The sequence below is a fragment of the Physeter macrocephalus genome, chromosome 19 (genome assembly GCF_002837175.3).
Source record: "Physeter macrocephalus isolate SW-GA chromosome 19, ASM283717v5, whole genome shotgun sequence".
In the NCBI taxonomy this organism is placed as follows: Eukaryota; Metazoa; Chordata; class Mammalia; order Artiodactyla; family Physeteridae; genus Physeter; species Physeter macrocephalus.
In genome coordinates, this window is record NC_041232.1 from 72,484,435 (window position 1) to 72,503,589 (window position 19,155).

At 50.6% G+C, this 19,155-nt stretch overlaps 1 protein-coding gene across 1 annotated transcript in view; it reads right to left on the reverse strand.

Annotated features, from left to right (window-relative positions):
* Positions 1-681: 681 nt before the first annotated feature.
* The window catches only part of CPLX4 (complexin 4), a 23,050-nt gene continuing 4,576 nt past the window's right edge, over positions 682-19,155 (reverse strand). The window contains exons 2-3 of the mRNA XM_007129690.2: positions 18,221-18,308; positions 682-909 (exon numbers count right to left, since the gene is read on the reverse strand). Of these exons, the coding sequence (XP_007129752.2) occupies positions 682-909; positions 18,221-18,308 (316 nt within the window). The remainder of the gene's footprint in view (positions 910-18,220; positions 18,309-19,155) is intronic.

Genomic DNA, 19,155 nt, shown 5'->3' on the forward strand with positions numbered 1-19,155 from the left:
GCCTCTAGCTTCCACCTCCCCTTCCCCCCAACTTCCCACCTCCACCCCAATCCATTCTTCACGTGCTTCTAGAACGATGGTCTACAGTGCAGATGCTGGCGAAGTCTAGTCTCTGCCTCCTTCTCATCTTCTACCGCATCCCTGCCCCGCTCCTTGGCTTCATGCAAAACTTGATGAAAAGCATAAACAACATCAAGAAGCCTGGAGTGAGAGGTGGTGTGATCTTTGACAGCGCTTGAGCCTGCAGCCTGGGCTCCCCAGTGGGCAGCCTGACCTTCCACATCTTTCTCTGAAGGGACCTGGAGTCCTGCTAATTGTTGGACGGGGTGAGACCTTGCCCTCTAAGAAGGAAGTCACAGATGAAATGCCATTTGCTTTTGTTTCTTCCTGGCTATCCTGAAGATCTTTAAGCAGATGTATGTTCTGCATCGTTCACAGCTGAAAGGTCATGCTTCACCACATTTATCACTAAAAGGACAGTATGGTTCCTGCTGTAAGGTGCTAGCTAATCGTTCTACCAGGAACATTTAGAACAAACCAAGCTATGTGTTTGTAGAGCTTTTCATTATGGTTTTCCTAACTGTTCACTGCGTTAAAGCCCATGCGGTTTGAAATGCTCCACAGCGGGGAGCGGTCACCTCCACCCCGACCTGGCCCCCTCCTCCATGCCTGCCCTGCCCCTCACATCACAGAACACTTCTGCTCCGCTGTCTGCTTGATTTCCGTAAACGTGGCCTGGGCTTTTTCTTTTATGGTATCCAAGTCCATGTTCTGAAGATTCTGTAACTGCCCGAGAATAGAATCCTTATCTTCTTCCTCTTCTTGATCCTCATCTACCATTTTCCGGAGATCTTCAGGTAAATCCACTTCATCTCCAGCTATCTGGATTTGGTTCTCATCCGTTTCACTCTGTGTGGAAAAACAAACACGGAGATAGAGAAACCATTCTCAAACAAACAAACAAACAAATCCTGAAAGCAGCAGGGAGATAGAGGTCTGTTGGGGATGGCACATTTGGCCATCTGGCAGCAGAGCCTGGGCCTGGTACCGGTTATGGAGGCCAGACATCCCGGTTGAGACCCCCACCCCCCACCCCCTTTCACTGCACTTGGGTCGATTGGAACCTTCTAGCACAGTGGTTCTCAAAGTGTGGTCCCTGGACCAGGCAATATTAGCATCATCCAGGAACATGTTAGAAAGACAAATTCTCCGGCTCTCCCCCAGGCCTACTGAATCAGAAACTCCGGGGTGGGGTCCAGCAATCTGCATTTTAAGAAACCCTCTCTATCGTGCTGATGCCCCAAAAGTTTAACCAACTCCGCCTCAGGGCAGCTCTGCAAGCTTTGTTGTCTATCAGGCCCAGGCTGTTGTGACTCGGGGATCCCTCCCTGGAGGGTGGGGTTTGGGTTCACAGGGCCAGACAGTGCTCCCTCGATCGGGCCATCTCTCTTCAGTGGCAACGTCTGTTTAACCATCGCCCCTTCCCTCCCTTCTACTAGACACAGAATCACCTCAAACTCAACTTTATATCCTTGTCACCTGGAAGCGAGTCTGGTGCACAGACCAGCTTATTAAGCGAATCGTCCAGCACCGTCTAGCCTTGCGTGTCGCGATGCCTTACAATTTCCTTTGGTGGTCCTAGTTGTGGCTGTCCCACGATCGCTTAGTTCCTGCCCCCTGGCCTCTGAAATCCCTTTACCCTTAGGCTGCAGAGCCCTTTGTTTTGTAACAGAGAAGAATCTAGAGAAAAAGTTTCTCTGGGCAAGGCAAGGGTTTCCTTTCTCAGATGGCTGCTCTCGGATATAATTTTCTGAGAGGTCTCAGATATAAATTTCTGAGGTTTTAACGTGAGCTTTGGGGACACAGAAGATTAAAAAGAGCACCAGAAAAGCGAGTGATGGGAAAGATCTAAGTGATCTTGTGGTCTAAGTGGTGGGAAAGATCTAAGCGGACTGTAGGGCCCACCTCAAGGATGTTGTGACCAGCCTGGAATTTGTTACCGAAGGGCATGAAAAACCACACAAAGGCAAAATGATCATCTTAATCAGACTGCATTGATTTGATTTGAGAAAGATTTGGGCACCTGCCAAGTCCCCACTTCTGATGCTCTGTAGCTCCGGACTTCTCCAATGGCCTTCGAGAGGCTGGAGGCCACAGCCTTTCCCCAGAGCTCCTTCTTTATTTGGTTCTCTGGGTAAAGTGACAGCGAGCCTGGCTCCAGAAACAGGTTGAGAGGCCGACTCTTTTTTTTTTTTTTACTCAAAAAGATTTATTCTAAACATTAAAAGTTGACATAATTTGTTACAAAATGCAGCAAAGGGCTTTTGATATTTTCCCCAAAACCAAACTTCAGTTTAGGCAAAAACAATGTGAACGTCACTCAGGATGAGGTTGTAAAAACCCACTCTGGGCAGGGTATGCCATCATAGTGGCAGCCCCAGGGCACCATCCAGAGCACCAGATGAGGATGTGAGGCACCAGGGCGGATGCCTCGGCTCAGCCGTGATGACAGGTTCCCCCATCGCTGGCCCCTGCTCAGTTATCTTCCTTTTGCAAACACAGTTGAGCTAGCTTCACAGAGGCAGTTAGCCAGCCAAAGAGAGAAGTCTCAGTTTTGCCTGGAATGATCTGACGTGGTGTCTCTGCTGATCCTGTTCACCAGCTCTGCGCTCTTTTTTTGTGTTGTCCACACACGGTCATGGAGCTCAGCGGCTCACCTTCCAACGTGAAACTTCTAGATTACCTGCCCTGCCCTACACAGAGTTCCCTCTTCGTATTTACTTCCTTGCTTTCTTTCCCCACCTCGGGAGGCAGACTCCTGATGCTGAGGAGACGAGGATGTCTTTGGGTGGCATGGTCCTCACCAGGCCCTCCCCGGAGACCCCTGGTACCGGTGACTCTCTGTGTCGACTCCCCAGGTGAGAGAAGCTTCTCTGTGCACTTGGCCAGCCCTCTTCCCCTCAAGGCGCTTAACGGATTAATTAGCTCCTCATCAAACTGGTGTGGGGATTAATTAGTTAATCTGCAGGGGCTCCCAGCCAATCCTCCATTTCTGTTTATTTTTTATTCGCCTACCCTCGAGGTTGCCTCCCTTTGAGGATGGTCCTCAGGGCGTTTTTACAGGGACGGGAGGGAAAGCAGGGCTGCCCGGTGATTCTCAGTTCACGTAAATGCGGGACCCCTGCCCACACATGCACGATTTGCAAAGGCATTGCTGGGAATTCTGGCACCTCCGCCCCTCTGGTTGGTAATAAGATCTCTGCACACGTCAACCAGGTTCAAACCTGGACAGAGTAGCTGCTGGGGGCCTGGAGGGACAGGCAGCTAGAGGGGCCAAAGGGCCAGCGAGCCAGCCAGCTGCTGCCCAAAGAGACCCGAAGCACTCAGGAGGCCTCCCGGGCTGGTGTACCGCAGCACCCTCCTCACCAGGCAACTCAGTGTTCTGCCTCTGCTGCTTTGGACCAGTTCGGGTTTATTTTCACCTCCTTCCACTGGCCCAGGGAAGGGAGAGTAGTGGAGTTCCCCTTTGCCTCCCAACTCACAGAGGGGATCTGGATCGGCACCACTTCTAGCCAAGTGGTTCTCAAAGTGGGGTCCCGGGGCCAGCCACAGCAGCATCTCCTGGCATCTTGTTAGAAATGCACATTCTCACCCAGACCTGCTGATTCAGAAGCCGGGGGCGTGGGCCAAGCCATCTGCGATTTAGCAAGCCCTCCTGGTGATTCTGGTGCTTGCTAAAGTTTTAGAAGCCCCGCTCCACATCCCTTGAAGACAGGGGGCTGTAATTTACTCACCAGTAAGTCTCAGAACCCAGCGGAGCGTCTGGCGTGTCGCCACAGACAATAGATGTTTATCGAATGACTCGGTGAGCCCGTTGTCAGGGACTATAGCAGCCTCAACCACACTTGAATGTGCGGGCCCTCTTCACTGTCAAGAGCTCTGTTTCATAGCTACTGACCTGTTTGTCTTTACACTCCCGTGGAGGCAGTGCAGCCTAGAGGTCAAAGTGTTGGTTTGAGAATCAGATTACCTGAGCATGAAGGTTCCTGCTACCACTTACAGGCTGTGTGACCTTGGGCACCTAACACTACCTCTCTGAGCTTTATTTCCTTATTTTTAAAAAATTTTTTTTTCTGGTACGCGGGCCTCTCACCGATGTGGCCTCTCCCGCCGCGGAGCACGGGCTCCGGACGCGCGGGCTCAGCGGCCACGGCTCACGGGCCCAGCCGCTCCGAGGCACGCGGGATCCTCCCGGACCGGGGCGCGAACCCGCGTCCCCCGCATCGGCAGGCGGGCCCTCAACCGCTGCGCCACCAGGGAAGCCCTATTTCCTTATTTGTAAATTGGGGTTATGTTATTTGCCTAAGAGTTACAGAAGAGTAATTAAATGACAACTGAATTATTTGGAATATATTAAGCATATAGATAATTATATTATATATACTTAAAGGTAGATGCTCCTGAATGTAATAACCTTCAGAGGTGGGGGAGGGGCATTTGCACTGGGCAGTCTTGACTCTGCACAGGGTGCTCAGTCCCATCAGAGGGCCTCGCTCTCTTGGCCCCTTACCTCTGGCCTGGGACAGAACCCTCGCTACCTTCACTCCAGAGGCTCAGCGTTCCTAGCAAACTGGGCCTATTCATTTCCCTTTTAGCACTAGGCCCTCAATTTGGGGAGAAACCTGCCCAGAGGGTCCAGCTCCCCTAACCCCTTGTCAGGCTCACCCTAATGTTTGTGGGACACAGAGGATAAATACTGATAGAGGTCCCTGGCTTAGACCTGTGCCTCTTTTTTTCCCCAGTCCCTGGTTCCATCCTCCCATGGGAAGCTTGTGTATATGGTTCCCAGTATGCAGACCGCCACCCTACTTTTCAGGCCCAGTGGTACTCAGGCCCGCAGCTCAGCGTACCCTCGAGAGGACAGACCTGGTGCGGAGGCCCGGGCAGGCCCCAGGATGCATTTAGGCAGGGGGTCCAGGGCACTGGGCAGCCGGAGTGTGGTCTACAAGAGGGGTGTGGGCAGGCCTGTCCCTCTGGCCGCAGACTTCTCACCCCTTGTGGAGGTGTGGCCGGTGGAGGGACAGAGGAGAGTCTTCTGAGGCACAGGGCCCGGGGCAGGTGGTGCTGTTTGTCCAGTCTAAGGGCAGCACTGGGTGTGGTCAATGGCTGTAGTCAGAGAGTCCTATGACCACCATCCTTCTAGAAGGACAACGCTACTGACTGTCCATCAGAAGCACCATTGCTGCAAGTGATGATTCTAGTACCGGAATCAATTTTCTTGGGCTGCAGCCTGTGCCCTGGGCACGTTGTAACCAAGCGTAGGACAACCAGGCAGGGCTAGTGAGTGGCTAGAGGACAGAATGAAGTCCTCTGGGACCAAACGTGAACTCCCGGACTCCTTAGCACTGTGGGTCAGCTGCAGACCCAGGACAGGCCAAGGGTTAGGGTCCCTCCCGTTTGCAGAAAGCTGCAGCCAACCCAGACCCCTATTCTGCAGAGGTGGCTATGACGGTGGGAAGACTGTGGTATTTAGAGTCGGGAGACCGGTTCTGTCCTTGGCCCACTGCATGACCTTGGGCAAGTCACCTTACAATTTGATACCCACCAGGAGGGACCCTCAGAGGATTCCTGAGCAGATTGAACGAGACAAATTGTGAAACGGCCTAGTAAGCGTCTCAGCTCTGGACAAACAGTAGCTGTGGTTATTAATTTTTTAGAGGAAAAAGCGCAGCGTGGCGTCCAGATCCCTGCTGAAAGGATCCCTGGGAGAAAGAAGGCGTGCACAGTGAAAGAGAGGGCGGGAGAGTACCAGCCCTTCAGAGAAAGATCGGGACAGAGCAAGCAATTCAGGCCCGTCTATGGGATTTCTACAGTGGACCCTGGGCCTTGTCTCTCCCTTGCATGACAAACCACCCTGCCGATAGGACCTTGTCTACAATCCACACGATGAAAGTCTTTTCCTGACTTTCTGCTGCCTCAGGCTGGGAATGCTAGGAATATTCTGACAGAGTTCACGCATCAAGAAAAGGCAGCAATGCCTCATCACAGCCCACGAGCACAAATGCAGTTACAGCCAATACAAATCAGCTCCAGGGAGGGAGGGGAAGTTTGGCGCTGAGAACCGTGTTGTAGGTGAATGAATGAATGAATGAATGAATGAGTGAGGGAAAAAGTGAAGTGAACCAGCATATAAAGAGGAACTTGTAGGCTATACTTCATTCTTCGGGGTTCTGTTTCAGAAGTCTTCTCTTTTCTAGGAAGCTTATCAACTTGCGATATTGTTTAATGCAGTTAAGAACTAATTATTTTTATGCTGGCTGACCAGAATCAGTTGTAATCTCTTGCTTTTTAACCAGATTTATAATCTTAATTGCCAGTGCTGAATGCCCCATTATTTAAATAGCCCCATAGCCTGCATTGTCATTCCCTGTGACTGATTTCTGACCTTTCACTGAAGGGTAAGCACGACCATGGATTCAGACTTCCTACATCCTAATCTTGATAAACTGGCCTTCATCTTGTACCAAACTGGAGATATGATGATAAACTATCTTACATGGTTGTATGATCAAAAAGCTGAGTATTTACCACTTAAGAGTCCAGTCAGTCAAGCGTGGTGTACAAGCATACACCAGTTTGTTTGATACAAGGTAGATTTGATTTTGGTTTTGGTTTGTCTCCTTATTTTTGGTCTACAGGATACCAAACAGCTGGATTAATGGATTTCTTTCCCGTGGACAAGTTGATCTAATATTTGATGTTTTACCTATTTCTGAGGATCACCAATGTCAGCAGTCACCTGTTTTCACAAACCACCCCTCACCGTCCTGGTGATGAGTGAGGCAGCCACGCTGGCCCCTAGGCAAGGTGACAGCATCCCCCGGTTCCCATCCTGCCGGAGCTTACCAGACCTTGGGAGGGTGGGGTGTAGATCGAAGGATACAGCCAGTCAACAAACTCCTCTACAGAGAGGAAAAGGGGGCATGGCCTGCTTTGCCGAAAGTAAGGAGGGATTCGGGCTGGACCAGGAGGCAGGTGGGTGTGAGGCCCTTGGGGGCTAGGCTTCAGCAGAAAGCCTCATCCTTGCTCTGATCAGATGCTGCTGAAGAGCTGAGTTTATGTTTTCTCCCTGGGGACAGTGGTTCTCAACCCTCTCTGTACCTCTGAATCCTTTGTAAAGTGTCGAAAAACACGATGGTCAGGCCCCACCCCCATATTTGGCTCTAGGGATCTGTAGCAGAGACCCAGGCAATAGAATTTTTAAAAAGCTTCCCCGGGTGATTCTAACACGTGAGTTTGTGTTGAGACCTTGTCCCGGGCTTGCTAGCTGCAACTTCTGCTATACCACACCGTCTTTCCCTCTTGAGCTACTTAAGGAGCCCTCAGCACACCCAGAATGGGACAGAGGCTGTGGATTTGACGCCTCGAATACGGTTTTCAGTTTTTTTAAAAAATTAATTAATTAATTTGGTTGCGCCAGGTCTTAGCTGCAGCAGGCGGGCTCCTTGGTTGCGGCATGAGAACTCTTAGTTGCGGCACGCGTGTGGGATCTAGTTCCCTGGCCAGGGATCAAACCCGGGCCCCCTGCATTGGGAGCGTGGAACCTTAACCGCTGCGCCATCAGGGAAGTCTCCCAGCCGTCAGTTTTTAATGTTTGATTGAGAGTGTGCACACATAGGGCCCCTCGTGGGATGAAACGTTCCCACTGTGTACATCTTAAACTTCTTTCCTTTACGCAGATGTTCCAGAGGGACTCAAGAATCTCTTAGAGGCCGCTTGTCCAAGCCTCTCCTTTACAGATGAGGAAACCGAGGTCCTGGGAGGTGAAGATACTTATGTCATTCTGCTTGTTAGGGGACAAGAAACCAGCCCTGCTGCCAGGTCTCGCAGGAAAATGTGGCCAGTGGGTCGGATTGGCTTGGAGTTGAACCTTGCCATTTACCGGCTGTGTGCCCTTGGGAAGGCCCATTCCCTCTCTGAGCCGCTCTTCTCATCTATGAAAGGGAAATGATATCTACCTACCTTCCAGGGCGGCTGCGCGGATTAAGTGAGAAAGTGCGGCTAAGCGACACATCCGAATCCGGTGACTCTTTCTTCCCTTCCCAGACTCCCCCCAGGACCTTCAATCCGCGGCTCTTTCAAGGACGTGAGTAGAATGAGCAAACTGAACTAGGGCAGCCGAGGGAGGGGCAGGAAGGGACAGCCCCTAACGGGCCTCTGACGGCCCCCTGTGCTGCCACCAGAAACAGCTGCTCAGAAGCAGGAGGTTTCAGTGTCTGGGACCCTGCCGGGCAGCCCTGAGAGCTCCTGATCTGAAGGAGGCGGGCAGAGAAAGCTTCACAAAATCGTATCTGTTCTTAAGAGGCAACTTTCAAATTCAGTTCTAATGGAGCTTTCAAAGTACTACATTTAAAGAAACTCTACGGGTAGATTTTCTTCTATCTTTGTTCAAAGTGAACGATGCCCTTAATACAGCAGACAAACACCAGGTGTAACTAAATCATATAGCTCAGCAGGGAGCATGACATTATTTTTCAATGACTAACCTAGACTGACAATTCTGTTAATAGGATTAGGGTTCATTGTGGAACTGTTTTCTCTTATTAATTTGGCTTGACTTACATATACATTTTGAATTGGCTAGAAAGAGGGGCACCTTTGTTTTTAGAGAAAAATCTTGTGGCTTTATTTAAAATGTATTACTTCCTCTATTTGCAAAAAAAATATGACATCTTAATTATTATATAAAGTAATTCTGTATTTTATACAAAATCATAATGTTGAATCCAGTCTTGTTCTTTTCATGAAAATTGATTTTAATATAACTCTTATGGCTGGTAGATTCCTTCTGCTATTTTTGATACTTTGTTCTTTGGGTGTGTTTTTGTTTTTCTTTTTGCCCAATAACATCGATCATTCAGCAAACCTTTTGTGTGTGTGTGTGTGTGTGTGTGTGTGTCTATGTGTTTGTGTGTAGTATGTGCATATGTATGTGTGCGTGGTGTGTGTGTGTGCATGTGTGTGTGTGTATGTGCAGCTTCTACATGTCAGACACCATGCAAGGCCCTGATAACAGAGACAAAACCTCAGCCCCTTTGTTAAGAGCACACAGTCCAGCAGGTGAGAGTATTCAGGTTGGAAAGATGGCATAAGAGACATGCACTCAGGTATTACGCGAGCATGGAGGAGGGGGAGGGGAGGGAGGTCATGGAAGTTTCTGGAAGAAGCGGCACTAGACCAACGTCTTACAGGAAGGAAAGAGCTCACAGGGAGCAGGGTGTAGGGGACACGAAGCAGGAGGAGAGTAGTATAGTCCAGGCAAGGGGTAGCAAGAAGTGAGGCTGGAAAGTTAGGAGTCCCATTGTGGTGTACAGGCCAAGGGGGTTGGACTTTATTCTGAAAAGTTATGGTAAACCTTCGTTGTTTTTTTTTTTTTTTTAAAAACAGGGGAGGAGGGGACTTCCCTGGTGGCGCAGTGGTTAAGAATCCGCCTGCCAATGCAGGGGACACGGGTTCGAGTCCTCGTCCGGGAAGATCCCACATTCCGCGGAGCAGCTCAGCCCGTGCGCCACAACTACTGAGCCTGCGCTCTAGGGCCCGAGAGCCACAACTACTGAGCCCGCGTGCCACAACTACTGAAGCCCGTGCGCCTAGAGCCCGTGCTCTGCAACAAGAGAAGCCACCGCAATGAGAAGCCCGCGCACCGCAACGAAGAGTAGCCGCACTCGCCGCGACTAGAGAGAGCCCGCGCGCAGCAACGAAGGCCCAACGCAGCCAAAATAAATAAATAAATAAAATAAAAAATAAATTAATTAAAAAATATATATATATAAAAAAACCCGGGAGGAACAGAATCAGTTTGCATTTTGGAAACCTCACTCTGCAATTTTGAGGGGAGCAAGACAAAGTCAAAAATCTACTTGACATATTGCAGTACAATTGCTGAGAAGTGACGAGCCCTGCACTTGGGAATGAGCTGAGAATGGTTTATGAGGTGAAAGGACAGTGACCTGGTGATTTGCTGCATGTGGGGCTGGAGGAGGAGGGACGAGGCAAGGGTGACTCCAGGGGGAGTGCTGCGGGGGAGCCCTCGGTGGAGGCGGAGGCTGCAGGAGGAGCAGGGCTGGGGGAGGATCGGTGTCTGTCCTGGATCCGAGCTAGGAGGTGCCCGAGCAGAGGTGGACGCGGCGGTGAAATTTAGGGAGATGGTACGGGAAGGCGGTATAGCTTGGGCTCACCGGCACACACCTAAGTGGCGGCTGAAAGCAATGGAAGACGCAGCCATTCAGGGAGAATGTGAGGGCTTGAGTGGGACAAAGGGCAATGGAGGAAACACCCTGGGATATTCGGACATTTGGGGCAGTCAGGGGAAGGGTGACCCTTGAAGGAGACAGAGAAGGAGCAGTTTCAGGAGGAGAATGAGAAGGATGCTCTCCAGAAGCTGAGGAGAGAGAGGGCCCCCAGGAGGAAGCAATGAGCTAAAGGAGGCAGAGAGATTTCTGCCCCAGGAAGAACTGCTCCCGGAGGAGGTCCCTAAAGGAAGGAGCGGAACCATCTACCGCGCCGAGACCGACCGCCGAGCGGCGGCAGGAGGAAGCCTTCGGCAGAGCAGTGAGGGCGAGTCATTTAGGAAGATGCCCCGAAAGCCGCGTTCAAAGTGCCGTTTGCTTTAGTTGGGAGACACTTGACCTCTGTTTTAAAGGAGAGGCCCACAGGGAGGAAACGCTGAAGGTACAGGACAGACGATAACTAGCGGAAGGAGACCCAGATCTAACACGAGCATCACGGGTTACTTTAGGCAGTTGAAGTCCCCGGATTGCCTGGAATTTGAAAACCAGAGGAAACCGACATAAGAGTGGACGTGAACGTCCTCACGACGGATATACTTTCCTACCTACACGTCCGATTACTGTGATTTGATGCCTGCACTTATTTGACTCCTTATGTGATGACTGCAGTGAAAAGTGGTCGTCAAAAGACAAGGGTACGGGGCTTCCCTGGTGGCGCAGCGGTTGCGCGTCCGCCTGCCGATGCGGGGGAACCGGGTTCGCGCCCCGGTCCGGGAGGATCCCACATGCCGCGGAGCGGCTGGGCCCGTGAGCCACGGCCGCTGGGCCTGCGCGTCCGGAGCCTGTGCTCCGCAACGGGAGAGGCCGCGACAGTGAGAGGCCCGCGTACCACAAAAAATAAAAAAAAAAAAACAAGGGTACGACCAACGGGGTTGACCTGGACGGTGAACAATAAACCCGGAGAGGAGGCCTGTGCTGTTTGCCGGACACCAGGGCTACACTCCTCCTTTCGGAGGCCACGTTTCCTTTGCCCCGTCGGCGATCGGCTGAAACTCTTTTTCACAGGAAACACCAGCCAAATAATTTCTTTAGAAAATACAGTTCTAATTCCAAAAAGTGACACAGTTATCCTCATTAGACCTGACAGCTCCTGGGAAGGCATTTTCCTCAAATCTGCTCTCCGTTGGGCCTGGGTAAGGGGACGGGCCCAGGATCGGCTCCTGCTGGTTATGTAACCACTGCGAGTGACCGTGGGGAACTGTGAATGAGGCCCCCAGGGGTCCCCCCTCGTTAGCTGGAGGACCTGGTGAATGTGTCCAACCGCCTGTGGGCTGTTAATACTATTAGTTCGGCTGTTTACCCAACATGGAGTTTATAAGACGGCACCAGGGCTGAGGATTCTGCAAACCACGAGGGGAGGGGAGGGTGCTATCAGGAGCCCAATAAGGTCCTGGTGAGCCTTGCTTCCTGCCCAGAACCATTTTCTCTGTTAGACGGTTGTGTTCAGTTCTCAAGTCGGCCGTCCTGGGTGGAGACACACGGTTTGGAGGCCGTGGGGGAAGAGTGGAGCATGAAGAAGTACCTGGAAAAGACCAAAGAGGCTCAGGGGAATTTTGAGTCCTTGGGCAAGTCCCATGATTTGCATGAGTTTCATGATGATGCATTGAGTGCACACCTATGATATGTGCTTTTCCGTACATCAAAAATGTTTGATAAAAAGAGAAATGCAGCTCAGACCCTGGGACCAAGCAGCCAAAGCGCCGCAGCAGCGCAGGAACCCACACCTGCCCTGGGAAAAGTTTAGAGAGGCCAGAGGAAGGGGCGGAGTGTGTGCTTCTCCCATGTGCCCGCCTATCCTGAGGTCATGCTTGTTGCTAATGATGATACCATGTCTGTCCTACTCATGTCTTTAAAAAAAAAAAATTAATTAATTAATTAATTTTTGGCTGCGTTGGGTCTTCGTTGCTGGGCGCGGGCTTTCTCTAGTTGCAGCGAGCAGGGCCTACTCTTCGTTGCGGTGCGCGGGCTTCTCATTGCGGTGGCTTCTCTTGTTGCGGAGCACGGGCTCTAGGCCCGCGGGCTCAGTAGTTGTGGCTCGCGGGCTTAGTTGCTCCACGGCATGTGAGATCTTCCCGGACCAGGGCTCGAACCCATGTCCCCTGCACTGGCAGGCGGATTCTTAACCACTGCGCCACCAGGGAAGTCCCTTTTTTTTTTTTTTTTTTTTTTTTTTTTTTTTTTTAACAGCCACCATGCTATACATTACATCCCCAGGACTTATTTACCTTCTAACTGGAAGCTTGTAGTTTTGACCCTCTTCCCCCAGTTTTTTCCACGCCCCCCCACCCTCTTGCTTCTGGCAACCACGAACCTGTTCTCTGTATCTATGTGCTTGGAGTTTTTAGGGTCTCCGTATAAGTGAGATCTCCGTTGATCTTTCTCTGTCCGACTTATTTCACTTAGCATCGTGTCACCAAGGTCCATATGTGTTGTCGCAAATGCCAGGATTTCCTTCTTTTTTACGGCTGGATGATAATCCATTGTATATACATACCATGATGACCATTTTTTAATCGTAGTAATCAGATGAGTAATCCAATAAGTGCAGTAATCAAGATGGCAAGCCCCATGAAGGGGATACAAGGAATGACTTGGGAATCTGTTGCCCCACCTCCTCGCTGGCCCAGGCCTCCCTCAGCCCTGTCCAGGCTGCCATAAGGGTCCAGTACTGACCAGCCAGCCCCTCATCCCTTTCCCTCCAATTCACTGTACCCATTGCCATGGCCTTGGCCTTTCCCAGTCACGGTGAGGCCCATGGGCACTGCCTGGCCTTCCTGGGCCTCTTTGCTCCTTATTGGAACAACTAGGAGATGAAAACCTACCACTTATATTCCCGTCATGCTTTTAAGAAGGCTTTCTAAAGGTTCCACTATGAAGGGTTCCTCTGAATAATTAAAGAAAGACCTAAGACTTACAGGCGGTTCCATACCAGCCAGCAGCATGGGCCCCTCTAGAGAAGCTGGCTTGATACAAATATTAGAACCAAAGCATGACATTCTGGGCCTGGGAAATGACTGTCGCCCCTGGTCATCATTTCCCCAAAGTCATCTCCTCTCAAGGCTGAATATTCCAATTCCTTCAATGCTTCCTCAATTACAGTCAGGCGTTTAAAAATCTCTCACCATCCTGGTTGCTGCGGAGACAGCTACAACGCTTGGTTTTCTAGCTCTTTCCCAGCGTGCCAGGGGAGGACCCCGTTGCTCAGACGCTGCCCTCCCAGCCTGTACCCGCCACCGTCCCTCAAGTGTGCTGCCACCTCCTGCCCTGTGACAGGTGCTCATAGCAGAGCCCACCAGGCCTTTCCAGGCTCGCTAGTGCAGCGACCGCTTTAGAACAAAATGCACAATCTGGTCCTTAATATCAAAAGAATGGGCTTAAAAAAAAAAAAAAAGTCATGGCCAGAAATTTATTTCCGTTCCTCAGCACCACCACAGCCCTTGCTACAGCGCACAGTCCCCCGGGAAGAACTGAGAACATCTGAGGGGCGGTTCTTCTGGGGCAGCCCGGGTGCATTTCCCTGTGGCCGCGTCTGAGGACACCAGGGAGCTGGAAGGACCCAGACTCCTGTCGCTGTGCAGGCAGCGGCTCCTACCACGAGTACCACACCAAAGCCAGAGTCTGGCTTGGACAGGAGTGACCTGTCTGCACGGACAGGAAGCTGCCCCCCTTGGGCCGCTCTTGGCCTGGGAAAAGTGTCTGTCCCTCTTTGCCCCTTTCCAGCCCTGGGTGATGTTGAAGGCCCCCTGAACCCTGTGCCTCAGAGGCGTGGGAGGAGAGCATGTAACCCGTGACAGCCGCTCAAGGCGAAGGAAGTGGGGCAGGTCTGCCCTCCAAGCCCAAGGCCTGCATTGAGGCTGGGGCGTCGGCCAGATCTGGTGAGAACTGGACAAAGCAGAATACGATCCAGGTGACGTTTTATGGCATTCTTCCTAGTAATTACCATTGTTACGAATAGTGCACGTTGGATGAGATAGACTATCCATGTGCTCACAAAAAAGCAGGCAGTTGTATTGTTGGGGTGTTTCACACCATAAGCAAAGTCTTGCCACATTGTGAGTCGCATCCATTTTTACAAAATCCAGCCATGTCATACACGCGCCCTAGGGAGGCCTCCACCAGAAAGTAAACTCTGCGGTGAAGGATGACGTGTGGAACGCTTTCAAGTCACGCGATCACTGTTTACTTGAATTGGGTTGGAACTGCGTCAGCAACGCACAGGTCTCCGGTCAAGCCATCAGCTGACGCAGGGGCAGGAAAAGTAATGCGCCTGGTCCTCTGGGGGACGGATTCTGCGACGCTTTGCTGAAATAGTGAGCAGTGCCGGTTCCCCCCAAAGTCTCAGGATAATTTTAAACCACATGGAACTCCAAGCCACTCTAAAACTTTTGGGACACCTCAAATATTAAGAGTAGAAATAGCAGAGACCTTGGGGCCAGAAGGAGCTACGTTCAAATCCTTTTGTGTGTTAAGATGCTCTTTTGTGTGGTTGAGGGGCCCAAGTTCCAATCCTGGTTCTGTCACTCCACAGCTGTGGGGTTTTGCGAAGTCCCTTAGCCGCAGCACCCCTACCCCCATCCCCCATTGGCTGCAGTTTCCTCGGGCCTAAAGTGAGGCCGCGGCATTAGATTCTTACATGAACTCAAAGGTCTCCTTCAGGGTCTATGAAAAAATCAGGTGGGCTCTCATATGCATTGTGCATTTGAAACAGCTGTAGAAAAATGGGTACATGGGCAGCAGTAACCCATGCAACGAAAGACACTGGGCTCCATCGTTAACAATGTATAGATTTCTTTGGGGTCCCCCTCCTCTAGCTGGCTTTAGGGAGCAGTAGCCTATGCAGATAGAGTCACTATCGCTCCAGGGAGGATATGAATCTGTACGTTATGTGGCTATAATTCTCCCCTCTTCCCATAGTCTCTGTTGGAAAGGCTCTTGTTTCAAAGGACAGCTTGGCTCAGAGATTTGGGAATTATTTTTCCTCTGAAGAGCATCAAACGCATTTTACAAAGCCTGAAGGTGTCCACCCCGGAGAACTGGGGGGAGCAAGACCGTGGGCTCGCCAACAAAGCTCAGATGCTTGTGGTTCAGGGACCTCCAATTCCTGCCTTGTTTACAAACATCAGTGTGCCCACCCCAGGCCTCCAAGACCCCTGGTTGTTATTATCAAGGAATAAAGCTTTGTGCATAGAGATAATAACAGCAATTAGAGCGATCATCCGTGGAGCTCCTTCCACTCGTCAGGCACTAGCCTCGCCAGGCACACCTTATTATCTCAGACAAAGACCTCAGGAAGTAGGTATCACTGCCCCCATTTTATAGATGAGGAAATGGAGGCTCAGATATATTAAAAAACCATCTGAGATTGCAGCTGTCAGAGCCGGAATTGAAAGCCAGTTCTCCTTATATCTTCACCAAACAACAGAACAGTCGTCAAAAATATATCCTCCACAACAACAGATATATACGTATTCTTAAAAAGCCCCACCTTTGGGACTTCCCCGGTGGTGCAATGGTTAAGAATCCGCCTTTCAATGCAGGGGACACGGGTTCCAGCCCTGGTCCGGGAAGATCCCACATGCCGCGGAGCAACTAAGCCCGTGGGCCACAACTACTGAGCCTGCGCTCTAGAGCCCGCGAGCCACAACTCCCGAAGCCCGCACGCCTACAGGCCGGGCTCCGCAGCAAGAGAACCACCGCAATGAGAAGCTCACGCACCTCAAGGAAGCGTAGCCCCTGCTCGCCGCAACTAGAGAAGGCCCACGCGCAGCAATGAAGACCCAATGCAGCCAAAAATAAATAAAATTAAAAAAACACAAAAACGCCCCACCTTTCTGGAAGAGACACAGCCAGTTGATGGTGTGTGTGGGTGTGTGCGCAAGCACACAAGAGCACTTAATTTCTGCTTCCTTCCCAACGAGATGTGTGGTGCTTTCATCAGATGCACCGGAGGAGGCCGGAGGCGGGAGGCTGGGGCTTCAGCTGAGCAGCGTGAATCTGCTGCCACATTGCTAAACGCAGCCCGGCCATCCCAGGGAGCTTTAGGAAATTCAGGCAACGGGAGCGGGAGGGACCGTGTTAGAAGAGCTCCACACTCCCCAAATGCAGTCCCGGGGGCAAGAAGTACTAACCTGGAATAAGGTGGGCAAAAAGCAAGGCACTCTTTGCGAAATTCATTGGTTGCAAATGAACAGGAGTTTAAATTTTATTGTGAGCTTTACGTCCGTCTTAGGATCAATGTCTCCCGGGCGCGGGGCGCTATACCTCTTCAGTGGCTTCAGCAGTGACCTTGCACGGGCAATGGGCTCGCTCCCTTTGTTTAGAGCTTGCAGCTTCTGAAGTCAGTTTTTCCAGGGATCTGCAGGAGACCCACTGAAGCAACTGGTTTAGCGGCACTTTCGAAACCGCCCAGCCCGCTGAAGCTGGCTCTCATCCCTGCGAGAGGACCATGTGCTTTGGAAGGATGTCTTTGGCTTCTCCAGGTGCGAGATGTTCTCTCAGGGGGGGTGCCCCTCTGGAAGGGGGAGTTGGACAGCCAGCCTAGAAGGTGGAGGTGGAGTCATTTAGAGGAGCTCGGCGATCCCCAGGTAGGGGGAAAGGAGAAGTGAGTCCGGAGCAGGGAACTGGGCCCTTGGTCACCCCTGGATACAAGCCCTGGAGCAGTGCAGCCGAGCCTTGTGCCAGATCATGTCAGCATATCCTGTTGCCACCTCCCAGTGAGCAAAGGTAAAACAGTTGTGCAGTAGAGGGCACTGCAAGCAGTTTTTTTTTTTTTTTAAATTTTATTTATTTATTTGTTTATGGCTGCGTTGGGTCTTCGTTGCTGCGCGCGGGCTTTCTCTAGTTGCGGCGAGCGGGGGCTACTCTTCGTTGCGGTGCACGGGCTTCTCATTGCGGTGGCTCCTCTTGTTGCAGAGCACAGGCTCTAGACACACGGGCTTCAGTAGCTGTGCACGTGGGCTCAGTAGTTGTGGCTCGCGGGCTCTAGAGCGCAGGCTCAGTAGTTGTGGCGCACGGGCTTAGTTGCTCCGTGGCATGTGGGATCTTCCCGGACCAGGGCTCGAACCTGCGTCCCCTGCATTGGCAGGTGGATTCTTAACCACTGCGCCACCAGGGAAGACCCTGCAAGCAGTTTTTAGTTTACAGTGAGTCAGACCCATGACTTTTGGAAACCAGCTACTTGACCAAAGCCCACAGGTGTTTGTCCTCTTAGCCAAGACGGACAAGATGGTGCTCCGTGATACCATCACTGCCACATCATCTCCAAAAGGAAGGAACGGATTGTTGCTCTGAAGTGGAGGAAGAATGTCATAGAAGTTAAGACCTGGGCTCTGTTTTGCATCAGCATGGCCCTTGGCCGGAGGGTAGTTAACTCTCTTTCTTCCTCTGTTTCCTCTAAGAAACCTACCTTACAAGACTGTCCTGAGGATTAAATGAATTGATATGTGCAAAGCACTTAGAACAGCAGTGCCTGGCACTTAGGAAGGAGCTCAAGAAATGTCAGCTGTGATGATTATCCCCATTGTGCATTTATACATAGATGTTCTATAGTCTTTAGATAAATTTACATAAACAGGTATTACTCCATTTTGTTGAGAGGAAATGGAAGTTCAGAGGTTAAAAGACTGGAATCTAGTTTTTATGAACAAGTTCAATGCTGTTTTCACTATATCAGATACCTCAATTACGATTAAGGCATATAAATATATTTATGTATTATATATGTATATATATGTACATCTATGTGCGTGTATATACATGTTTTATATATATATATATATACCCATGAGTGTGTCCCTTTGCTGATAATCAAACACTCTCCATTTCTTATTACGTAAAAAATGACTGGATGTTTACTGTGTTGAGTGTCTCACCTTTGGGAGTCTGTACTTTTCTCTGAGGTGAACTCTGAGGCACGCCCTCTCTGCCTTTTTTTGTGTAAATGCAGCATCTCTTTCCATCCTAAAAGTAAAAGAATAGAATAAAGGATCAAAGGACGAAGAGAGCTAAGGCCATTCCAGCCCCTGCTCAGAGGAGCCAGACGCTGGGACACACCTTCTTAGTTCCCACTGCTGGCAGACAAATGGGATATAGGGGAGTTTTCCCCACGTCCCCTAATTTCTGCCTCTCTGTCATTTCCACTATCATAACTCAGTACAGACCCTAAATCCCGAAGACAGCTCAGTTCCGGGAATCTCTTTCTGATGCAGCCCGGGAGAGGGGCAGGGTGATTACTCCTGATGTAGAGCTGACCTCACTATGTCTCTCTAAGTACAACCTGGGACCACAAGCGTCAGAATCACCCGGAGCGCTCGTTAAGAATGCAGCTGCCCAGTCCGACTGCATTGTGGAGAGAAGCTACATTTAAAAAATCATTTTGTTTCTTATTTTATTATATTTATTAGGGGTTAACACATTTAGTTCTTCTGAAATGCTAGGTGTATGAGCTGATGACAAAGGATGTTGAGTGCTATTCTTGGGACATAAGTTTTATTTACTGTTTAAATTTAAAAAATTGAAATATAGTCGCTGTACAATATTGTGTTACAGGTGTACAATATCGTGATTCACAATTTTTATTTTGTTGGCCTTACCGTGTGGCATGTGGAATCTTAGTTCCCTGAGAAGGGATCGAACCCGTGCCCCCTGCAGTGGAAGCGCAGAGTCCTAACCACTGGACCGCCAGGGAATTTCCCCCTCCCCCTTTTGTCCCACAATTTTTTTTTTTTTTGCGGTACGCGGGCCTCTCACTGTTGTGGCCTCTCCCGTTGCGGAGCACAGGCTCCGGACGCGCAGGCTCAGCGGCCAC